Source organism: Mandrillus leucophaeus, unplaced genomic scaffold, assembly GCF_000951045.1.
Source record: "Mandrillus leucophaeus isolate KB7577 unplaced genomic scaffold, Mleu.le_1.0 Scaffold49, whole genome shotgun sequence".
Taxonomy (NCBI): Eukaryota; Metazoa; Chordata; class Mammalia; order Primates; family Cercopithecidae; genus Mandrillus; species Mandrillus leucophaeus.
Window position 1 is genome coordinate 1,818,960 of NW_012105253.1, and position 10,678 is coordinate 1,829,637.

Below are 10,678 nucleotides of genomic sequence, written 5' to 3' on the forward strand. Positions count from 1 at the left end.
GCTCACTGCAACCCCCGCCTCCCGGGTTCAAGTGATTCTCCTGCCTCAGTCTCCTGAGTAGCTGGGACTACAGGCGTGTAACACCACGTTCAGCTAATTTTTTTTTTTTTTGAGATGGGGTTTTGCTCTTGTTGCCCAGTGCAATGGTGCGATCTCAGCTCACCACAACCTCTACCTCCCAGGTTCAAGCAATTTTCCAGCCGTAGCCTCCTGAGTAGCTGGGATTACAGGCATGTACCCCCATGCTTGGCTAGTTTTACATTTTTAGTAGAGACAGGGTTTCTCCATGTTGGTCAGGCTGGTCTCAAATTCCTGACCTCAGGTGATTTCGCCCTCCTCAGCCTCCTAAAGTGCTGGGATTACAGGTGTGAGCCACCACGCCCAGCTATAATTTTATATATAAATGGATTCATACAGTATGTACTCTTTTTTTTTTTTCCTGTAAAGAAAGGGTCTGTGTTGCCCAGGCTGGTCTCAAGCTCCTGGCCTCAGCTATTCTGCCTTGCCTCCCGAAGTGCTGGGAATACAGGCATGAGCCACCACGCCCAGCCTTTGTGTCTTCTTTTATTCAGCATAATTAGAAATTTATTCATGTTTATTCATTCACCTGTAGATGAACATTTGGGTTGTTTTCAGTTTTGGGCTATTACAAATAAAGCTCCTGGGAACATTTGTGTACAAATCCTTGTGTGGACATATGCTTTCATTTCTCTTGGGTAAATACGTAGGAGGAGAATGGCTGGATCATATGTTAGGTGTGTATTTCCCTTTTTTTTTGTTTTTTCCCAAGATGGAGTTTTGCTCTTACTGCCCAGGCTGGAGTGCAATGGTGTGATCTTCTCTCACTGCAACCTCCGCCTCATGGGTTCAAGTGATTCTCCTGCCTCAGCCTCCGGAGTAGCTGGGATTACAGGGGCCTGCCGCCACGCCCAGCTAATTTTTTATATTTTTAGTAGAGACAGGGTTTCTCCATGTTGGTTAGACTGGTCTCGAACTCGTGACCTCAGGTGATTCACCCGCCGTGGCCTCCCAAAGCGCTGGGATTACAGGCGTGAGCCTCCGCGCCCGGGTGCGTTTACCATTTTAAGACACTAGCAGTCCAAAGTAGTTGTACCATTTTACATTCTCATCAGCACAGCATAAGGATTCTTATTACTCTGTGCCCTTCCCAGCACTTGGCATGCTTGGTGTTTTTTGATTTTAGTCATTTTAATAGGTGTGTAATGATATCTCATTGTGACTTTAATTTGCATTTTTCTCATGTCTAATGACTTGAGCATCTTTTTAAAAATATTTTTGCTTTGTTTTGTTTTTGAAACAGGGTCTCGCCCTGTCACTCAGGCTGGAGTACAGTGGTGTGATCTCGGCTCGCTGCAACCTCCGCCTCCTGGTTTCAAGTGATTCTCTTGCCTCCCTCCCAGGTAGCTGGGATTATAGGTGTGCAGCCACCATGCACAGCTAATTTTTGTATTTTTAATAGAGACGGGGTTTCACCATGTTGGTCAGGCTAGTCTCAAACTCCTGACCTCAAGTGACCTGCCCACCTCAGGCCTCCCAAAGGCTAGGATTACAGGCGTGAGCCATCTTGCCTGGCCAAGTCAGTGTTTTTTCATGTGCTTATTTGCATATTTTTTTGTGTGAAGTATCTATTAAAATCTTTTGCCCACTTTTCAAAGACTTTGTATTTTGAGATGATTGTAGATTCATGCTTTTTACCATTCTGTTGCATTGTCTGTTGTCATATTTTACTGAGTTTTGAGAGTGCCTTACATTCTGGATACAACTTTTTTGGGGGGTGGGGGGAGGCGGAGTCTTGCTCTGTTGCCAAGGCTGGAGTGAAGTGGCGTGATCTCGGCTTACTGCAACCTCCGCCTTGCAGGTTCAAGCTGTTCTCTTGCCTCAGCCTTCCGAGTAGCTGGGATTACAGGCGCATGCCACCACGCCCAGCTAATTTTGTATTTTTAGTAGAGATGGGCTTTCTGCATGTTGGTCAGGCTGGTCTCGAACTCCTGACCTCAGGTGATCTGCCCGCCTTGGCCTCCCAAAGTGCTGGGGTTACAGGCGTGAGCCACTGTGCCCGGCCCATTTTAGTGTATTTTTAAAAACTTTTAAAATAGCGTGTTTAGTCTTGCACATGTAGTATGCACCTTGCAAGGTAGTATGCACTTGGTGGTTTTGGCTGTTTTGTATTTTGAACTGCCCAGAGTATCTCTTCTGACCGTGGTCCTTTGTCTCCCACTGTGTTCCATCTTAGACGAGGAGTTGTTTTTGGTCTCTGGAGTGCCTGTGCTTCTGTGGGCAACATTTTGGGAGCGTGCCTAGCTTCTTCTGTTCTTCAGTATGGTTATGAGGTAGGTGTTGTTTTCTAGCTCTCGTGCTCTCTCTCTCTCTCTCTCTGTGTGTGTGCACATGTATGTTGCTTTTTATATATTAAATAATACTGTGGCCATTTAAAACTATGCAGAACTGTGTCTGGATAGGGCAAGGCTTGTATTAAAAATAGTCAAACTTCTGACCGGGCATGGTGGCTCACACCTGTAACCCCAGCACTTTGGGAGGCTAAGGTGGGCGGATCACCTGAGGTCAGGAGTTTGAGACTAGCTTGGCCAACATGGTGAAACCCCATCTCTACTCAAAAAATACAAACATCAGCCGGGTGTGGTGGTGCATGCCTATAGTTCCAGCTACTCCGGATGCTGAGGCAGGAGAATCACTTGAACCCGGGAGGCGGAGGTTGCAGTGAGCCAAGGTCGTACCACTTCACTCCAGCCTGGGTGACAGAGTGAGACTCCATTCCAAAATAATTTTTAAAAAAAGTAGACAACCTTTTGATATATTCATTAAAAGTAGACACATTTCTGATATATTCAAACACATAAAAATTATCCAGACACAGTTCTACATAGTTTTAAATGGCCACAGTATTATTTAATATAAAAAATTATTCATAACAAAAACACTATGGAGAGCCTAAAGACATATAACCAGTTGAGAAGTATTTGCAACTGATGTTACAGATAAAGGACTAATCTGGGTCAGGCATGGCGGCTCACACCTGTAATCCCAGCACTTTGGGAGGCTGAAGTAGAAGAATCACTTGAGCCCAGGAGTTCAAGACCAGCCTGGGCAATATAATAAGACCTCGTATCTACAAAAAAACTAAAAAATTAGCTGAGTGTGGGGGTGTGTGCCTGTAGTTCCTGCTATTCAGGAGGCTGAGGTGGGAGGATTGATTGCTTGAGCCTGGGAGCTGGAGGGTACAGTGAGCCAAGACACACCACTGCACTCCAGTCTGGGTGATGGAACAAGACCCTGTCTCAAAAAAAAAAAAAACAAAACACCAAAAACAAAGGCTAATCCCCCTCATATGTAAAGAGCATCCATGAATTTTAATAAAAAGACCAACAACAGAAAGATACAGAATTTGAATGTATAGTTATGGAAAGGATATAGAAATGGCTTGTAACTATATGTAAAATATTCTACTCACTGCTTATTCATTTAATAAATATTTAACTCCCCATATGTGCTCTTGGAACTGTAGAATATAGAACTGACCAAAAGAGACAAAAATCTCTGTTCTTACAGAACTTAGCAGGGAAATGCAAATTAAAGCTATGTTATTTAAAAAAAGGAGGGGGGGAGAAAAACTATACTCTATACTTATTAGACTGGTAAAAATCCAAAAGTTTGAAAACATGTTGTACTTGTAAGAACCTGAAGAGACAGGCATTACAATCGAAAGACTAACAGAGTCACTAACTCGTGGAGGGATCAAAAAGGCAGTATCTTATCAAAATTACAGCTACACACACTGAGCAGTTCCACCTCCAGGAATTATTCACACAGATGAATAGACTGAAACACATGCAAATGATACATCTACAAGGTTCTTTATTTTGGCATTGTTTATAATGCCAGAATGTTGCAGAGCAGTGCACTGCAACAATCTCAAAAGTGTGCTAAGTGGGCCGAGTGCGGTGGCTCATGCCTGTAATCCCAGCACTTTGGGAGGCCAAGGCAGGTGGATCACAAGGTCAGGAGTTCGAGACCAGCCTGGCCAACATGGTGAAACCCCGTCTCTACTAAAAATACAAAAATTAGCCAAACATGGTCACGGGCACCTGTAATCCCAGCTATTCCAGAGGCTGAGGCAGAGAATTTCTTGAATCTGAGAGGCAGAGGTTGCAGTGAACCAAGATCACGCCACTGCACTCCAGCCTGGGTGACAAAGCAAGACTGTGTCTCAAAAAAAAAAAAAAAATAGTGTGCTAAGTGAAGACGGCAGGGGTGTAAAACTGTATTGAATGCCGTTTTTGTAAGAAGGAAGAATGAAAGAGAATATGCTTGTATTAGCTTGTATGTTTCCAAAACGATTTCTGGGCAGTAAAAATGAACAGCAGTGGTTATATGTTGGGAAAATTGGGAGAATTGAGCAGATAGGGAAGGTGGGGTAGGAGGGAGTGTTTTTACTGTACATTTTTTAATTTTTTCCAAGACTGAGTCTCACTCTGTCACACAGGCTGGAGTGCAATGGCGTGATCTCAGCTTACCGCAACCTCCTGGGTTCAGGGGATTCTCTTGTCTCAGTCTCCTGAGTAGCTGGGATTACAGGTGTATGCCACCATGCCTGAGTAATTTTTGTATTTTTAGTAGAGACGGGGTTTCACCATGTTGGCCAGGCTAGTCTCGAACTCCTGACCTCGGGTGATCCGCCCACCTCGGCCTCCCCAAGTGCTGGGATTATAGGCGTGAGCCGCCATGCCCAGCTTTACTGTATATCTTATTCCTCTATTGCTTGAATCATGTGAATATATCACCTACTCAAAAACCTAAATTATTAAAAGTAAGTTTGCTCTTTTAAAAAGTGGATACATTTTTAAACAGCTCACCAAGAGTTTTGGTGTAGTTAGGGTCAGTGAGAAGTCCTTCATTCCCTTTGTTCATGGCCACCTTTATTCTAGGCTTCTTAGCCTCACCCCTGGATTATGTAGTTGGTTCAGATGAAAATTTCTGTTCACCTTCTGTGCTGCTCTCAGATTTGACTTCTGGAAACACTGCTTTAATTTTGTCACTCACTGGTTTAAAAATTCAGAGTGTCCACATCAGGCTCCATTCTCTGTTAAATAAAAATTCAGCCGTGCAGCCTGATGATGGAGAGTCTGTAATCTACCTGTCACCTTTCCAAATCAGTTTTCTTCCCTATTATACCCTAACAGAAGCCCTCTCCTTGAGTCGTGCAGTGAGCTTTCTATCTCCTTCCACCCCGTGCCTTTGCTTACCATGTGCCTGGAAAGATGGACAATTGGCTTTCATTTTCCATTCTTCCCTAAGACAGTGTCTTACTGCTTCAGCCTCTTCAGCTCTTTCCTTCGTCTGGATTCCTGTATGTGTTTCTCAGTAGGATTGGGCCTTCTCATTTATCCAACTACATGGTGCTTTATAATATTGTTTCATGTATTTAATCCCCTCAACTGTATGTAATATCTTCGAGGGCAGATACTGTCTTTTATGGGAGGCTATGTGATACAAATAACTAGATTTTTGGAGCTAGTCTAATTTCACAACCATAATAGTACCACTTAGTATCCAGGGGACCTTAATTTTCCTCTCTGAGCCTCATAGAATCACCAGGAAGAATTAAATGAGAAAACACGAGTAGAACACTTTGCACAGCGCCTGGCCCAGTAGAAGCACTGGGTGCTGCTTTGCTTCCCAGTCTCCCTTCCCACCTCTCCCCAACCCCCGCCTCCCCCCACCTGCCTTTACTGAATATGCTTGTGATGACTGTCCCCAGATATGTAAGGACCCCCTTTCCCCCTCTCCTCCAGTATGCCTTTCTGGTGACGGCGTCTGTGCAGTTTGCCGGTGGGATCGTTATCTTCTTTGGACTCCTGGTGTCACCAGAAGAAATTGGTGAGGAGAAGCCGTCCCTTCTATTCCGAATGTCTTACTATTATGGCCAAAAGGAAATCTGAGGCCAAAAAATCGAATCTCTTTTTTCCTAGGAAAACTCTGAGCTCCTTTTAGTGAGTGAAAGGAGAACAGTACTGCCGTTTGAGTCCTGTCGACATTGTAGCCAGCCCCTGGCACAGCTGGACATGTTTGAGGGGAGTGATGCACGTCTTTTGTAGATACAGGAAAATCTTCGCATTTGCAAATGATTTTTATAATTGAGACACTGGCAAGGAATGAACATGGATGTATTTCTAATTTCACTTCTTGAAACATTTCTTTTCATCCATAAAAATGATTCACAAAAATGATACCTGTACTTAAATACAGATCACATACAAGCGAAACCACAGAAGCAAACAGATGTACAATTCTTCTATCTTTTGAGGAGTTTTAGACAGACTATGTGACTTTAATTGACCTTAGTTGACTTGGTCTCTGGACTTTCATTGCTGTTTCTGTAAAATGGAAATAAAATTAACATCGCCCCATAAGTAGTGATGTATGCCGAGCCCTTCGCACGTGGTGGTCTCTCCATAAACAGTGGCTGTCGCTGTTGTTTTAGGTCTCTCAGGTATTGAGGCAGAAGAAAACTTTGAAGAAGACTCACACAGGCCATTAATTAATGGTGGTGAAAATGAAGAGGAATATGAGCCGAATTATTCAATCCAAGATGATAGTTCTGTCGCCCAAGTCAAGGCAATAAGCTTCTACCAGGCGTGTTGCCTTCCTGGAGTCATACCGGTAAGAGCCGCTCACATCTCACCACTGCCAGGGAGGTGTGAGAGCCCGTGACATCCCCTCTGCCTGGGATAAAGCTTCCCTAAGTATTGAGCCTGTCTTGGATACTTTATTTTAGGAATATATGTTCTGAGGAATGTTGTCTCGTGCCCCTCAGCTTATCTGATCCCTAATGCAGGGGTTGACAAACCTTCCATGAAGAGGCAGAGAGTAAATATTTTCGACTTCGGGAAACCATCCAGTCTCTCCACTACTCAGCTCTGTAGAGCAAAATAAGTCACAGAAAACATGGGACAGTTAGGCGTGGCCAGACTTGGCCAAAGAGCCCTGCTTTCCTGACCCTGATCTAGTATGTGACTAAAAAGGCAAAATTGATATTTTTTAATGTCTACTTTTGGGCCTTTCAAAGTATTATAGGATTATATGTGGACCAAGAAGAAGGGTTGTGAATGGTTCCTAAGTCTGCCTTGCCCCTTTTATTATTTATTTATGTTTTTGAGACCGAGTCCCGCTCTGTCACCCAGGCTGGAGTGCAGTGGTGCAATCTTGGCTCTCTGCAAGCTCCACCTCCCGGGTTCAGGCGATTCTCCTGCCTCAGCCTCCCGAGTAGCTGGGATTGCTGGTGCCTGCCACCACACCCAGCTAATTTTTTGTATTTTTAGTAGAGACGGGGTTTCACTGTGTTAGCCAGGATGGTCTCCATCTCCTGACCTCCTTGCCCGCTTTGGCCTCCCAGAATGCTGGGATTACAGGCGTGAGCCACCGCGCCCAGCTTGCCCGCTTTTAAAGGGTCCAGAACAGAGCACTCCACAGTCTTTCTTGGTCATGCATTCCAGTGTTTTCCACAGCCTGTGCAGTCAGGAAAGCCTTCTAACGTCTACACTAAATCCCTTCTGCAGTTTTTCTGTCTTGATGTTTCGGGCGCTCTAGCACTGGAGTGGAAGTTAAGAGGCCTAGGTTATGTTTCCAGCTTACCCACTAACTTTCTGTGACACCTGGGGTAAGTCACGCAACCCATCCGTGTGTCTCAGTTCCCCTTCCCATGGAATAGAAATTATTCCAGTCTTCCCCGGGGCCTGTAACATTGGGCTGTTGTGTTTTGAACAAGCACCTGTTGTTATTTCATTTGTCAGCGGTGCTTTATGAATGTGATCCTCAGGTAGAGTGATCTGTAGGCCATCTTAATACGTGCCTGTCAATCCTCTTCTGTCGGTGCCCCCAAGCTGAGAGAACTCACGTTTCCAACAGAGTTAAGTATGAGTTAAAATGTAATTTTCCACAATCCTTTAACCCAGTGATGATACATGATATAAGAGAAATGCAGGTTGCTTTAGGCCTGTTCTTATGCTATTGATTATTATCTTTTAACTGGTTTTTAAAATACTCGACTGGTAATAGTTTAATTTTTGAGAAAAATCTTTGTTGTGACTAAATATGGACCGCTTTTGCTGTTCCTTTGTTCTTCACAAGCTATTGTTCTCTGACATGGGCAGGGATGTAAAGGAAATCTAGTTAACTTAATTCCTTTGTCTTTGTAGCAGGCTGTCTGGTCAGAATGCACTCGTGATTGGGATTTGGCCCTCTAGGGGGTGGCTGTTGCCTGCCAGGGAAGCTGTTTTAAAACAAGTGATACCTAGGGAATAACTGGCAGCTCCAGGGAAAAGAATATACTAGCCAGACACCCTTTGAAGTCAGCCCCTCTGTTCCCCCCCCCTTTTTCCTTTGATGCTAAATGTCAGGATTTCCTGGTAGTAATGTGTTGAATATAGGAGGCTCAGCCCCACCACCGTCTTCATGTAGCTGCAGCATTTTTTCCCCTAAAGGAGAGAGTCACAAGGACGATGATGACATGTTCTTTCATTTTTGACTCGCCAGAGAGACTCTCTTCTTTGCCACCGGACCGGGGAATGTGGAGCTTTTGGAAACTAGTGTGAAAGGGATTATCATGCTGCTGCTCTTCTTAGACCTTGGAACTGTAGTGTAGCCTTTGCTCTCCATTGTTCATAGTGTTGCCTTGGCAAGGAGTAGAATAACCAAGCCCGTTTGGCTGCTCCCAGTAAAGGCCGTGGTGCTTCCTGGACTTCTTTGCCTGTGGTTAACGCTGGTTAGTGGCATGAATACCATTCATCTTTGTGTGAATAAAGAAATGTGGGCATGTGCCCTGCCTTATAGGCTCCAAACACTGGCTTGCTTCTGCTGGAGAACTGATAGGAGGAGAAACTGGAGACAGCTAAGAAGTAGCCATATGTGTTTTTTATTCCAAAGGCCTGCTGTACATGCCTGTCTAGAAGTTAACAGGGATGAAGAGCAGAGGGAGACTGGCTGAAGTCAGGCATGTGGGGGTTTGTAGAGATGTTTAATTGTAAAATCAGGTTCTGTTCATCCTAAATTCCTTGATTTTGTTTTGCTTTTAAATGACATTAAAAATGGTGGTCATGCTGTGCTATTTGTCCCTCACTGAGAGTTGAATGCTTTTTTTGTAGTACTCACTGGCCTACGCCTGCTTGAAGTTAGTGAATTACTCCTTCTTCTTCTGGCTCCCCTTTTATCTGAGTAACAACTTCGGCTGGAAGGAGGCGGAAGCCGACAAGCTGTCCATTTGGTACGACGTTGGAGGGATCGTAGGTATGCCAGTGATGCGCCTTTTCCATAATAAAGTTAGTCACTAGTGATCTTTTACTGGGTTGTGAAATCTGGCCTCATTTAAAGTTTTATTACTTATTCTACAGCCATTTCCCTAAACTGTCCTATTAGTAAACAGCCAAACTCTTAAAAAAAAAAAAAAAAGGAAAAAACAAGTGGTCCATTGAAAGGAAGACCCAGCCTAAGGCAGCGCTGTGATTTACTGGGCTCTTTTTTCTTAGTCCTTTGTTGATGGATCAGTTCTTTTGTCTTGGGAAGCACATGGAAATCTCTTTAAATGCAATCCTTTCATACGGCTTTCTCATTGATATCTTAGCTCTGAAGCTAATTGTATGTCGGAGATCCAAGTTAGAATGTGAACGTGTTCATTGTATCTACCTCCCGCTTTCCCCACCTCCCCCAGCCTAATAAGGGAGAATACACCAGTCTCCCCCTTATCTGTGGTTTCACTTTTCGAAGTTTCAGTTACTCTTAATACTGTACAATAAGATATTTTCAGAGAGACCATTCACATAACTTATGTTACAGTATATTGTTATTGTTTTCTATTTTTGTTAGTTACTGTTAATTTCTGTGCCCAACTTATAAATTAAACTTGATCATGGGAATGTATGTATAGAAAAAAACATAGTATATATAGAGTTTGCTACTGTCTGTGGTTTCAGGCATCCGCGGGGGTCATGGAACATATCGGCTGAGGATAAAGGGGAACCACACCTTAGTATGTAGGTTGTCAGATCATAGAGGTAGACGTAACAGCAGGGATTAACTTTTGTAAATGTTTTACAGTTGTTTCATTGTAAACAAAGATTTTAATAGTGGTTTTTTTTGTGGTAGCTGGACGTATCAACAAGGAAGTAATAAGTATGAACAAGGAAATAAGACAGAGGAGCAGAATGTACTTTAGTGGATATTACTTACATAGCTATGCCAGATCTTAATAACCTTCAATAATGTTAACGTTTAGAATTGTGGTGAGACTCAACTGCCATGAGCTTGTGAAAGCACACAGTCTATGCTAGGCAATCTATTATTACTGTATTTGAACTTGGCTGCCCGCATTCTTAAATCCAGAGCCAAAGGTGAGGTTGCAACCTTTAGACCTCACCGTACTTCTGTATCCTCTGAAGTTGAAATTGTCCAGCTGCCTCCTGTCTGATAAGGACACACCAGATGTCCTGTAGCCCCTAGAACTCAGAATGGTGCTGTATGTGACATTGTTGCTTGAAAGATTCATATCCCTGCTTTTTAAAGATTGTGTCCTATTACCAAACCATAACTGCTAAATTTTATTTTAGTGAATATTTACTAGCCACTATTTTTTTTTTTTTTTTTTTTT

At 43.5% G+C, this 10,678-nt stretch overlaps 1 protein-coding gene across 4 annotated transcripts in view; it reads left to right on the top strand.

The window, feature by feature from the left end:
• SLC37A3 (solute carrier family 37, member 3) overlaps positions 1-10,678 on the top strand; it is a 64,248-nt gene that overhangs the window by 31,556 nt on the left and 22,014 nt on the right. For all 4 annotated transcript variants that reach the window (XM_011995455.1, XM_011995454.1, XM_011995456.1 and 1 more), the window contains exons 6-9: positions 2,255-2,351; positions 5,832-5,916; positions 6,521-6,699; positions 9,180-9,321. In XM_011995455.1, the coding sequence (XP_011850845.1) occupies positions 2,255-2,351; positions 5,832-5,916; positions 6,521-6,699; positions 9,180-9,321 (503 nt within the window). The remainder of the gene's footprint in view (positions 1-2,254; positions 2,352-5,831; positions 5,917-6,520; positions 6,700-9,179; positions 9,322-10,678) is intronic.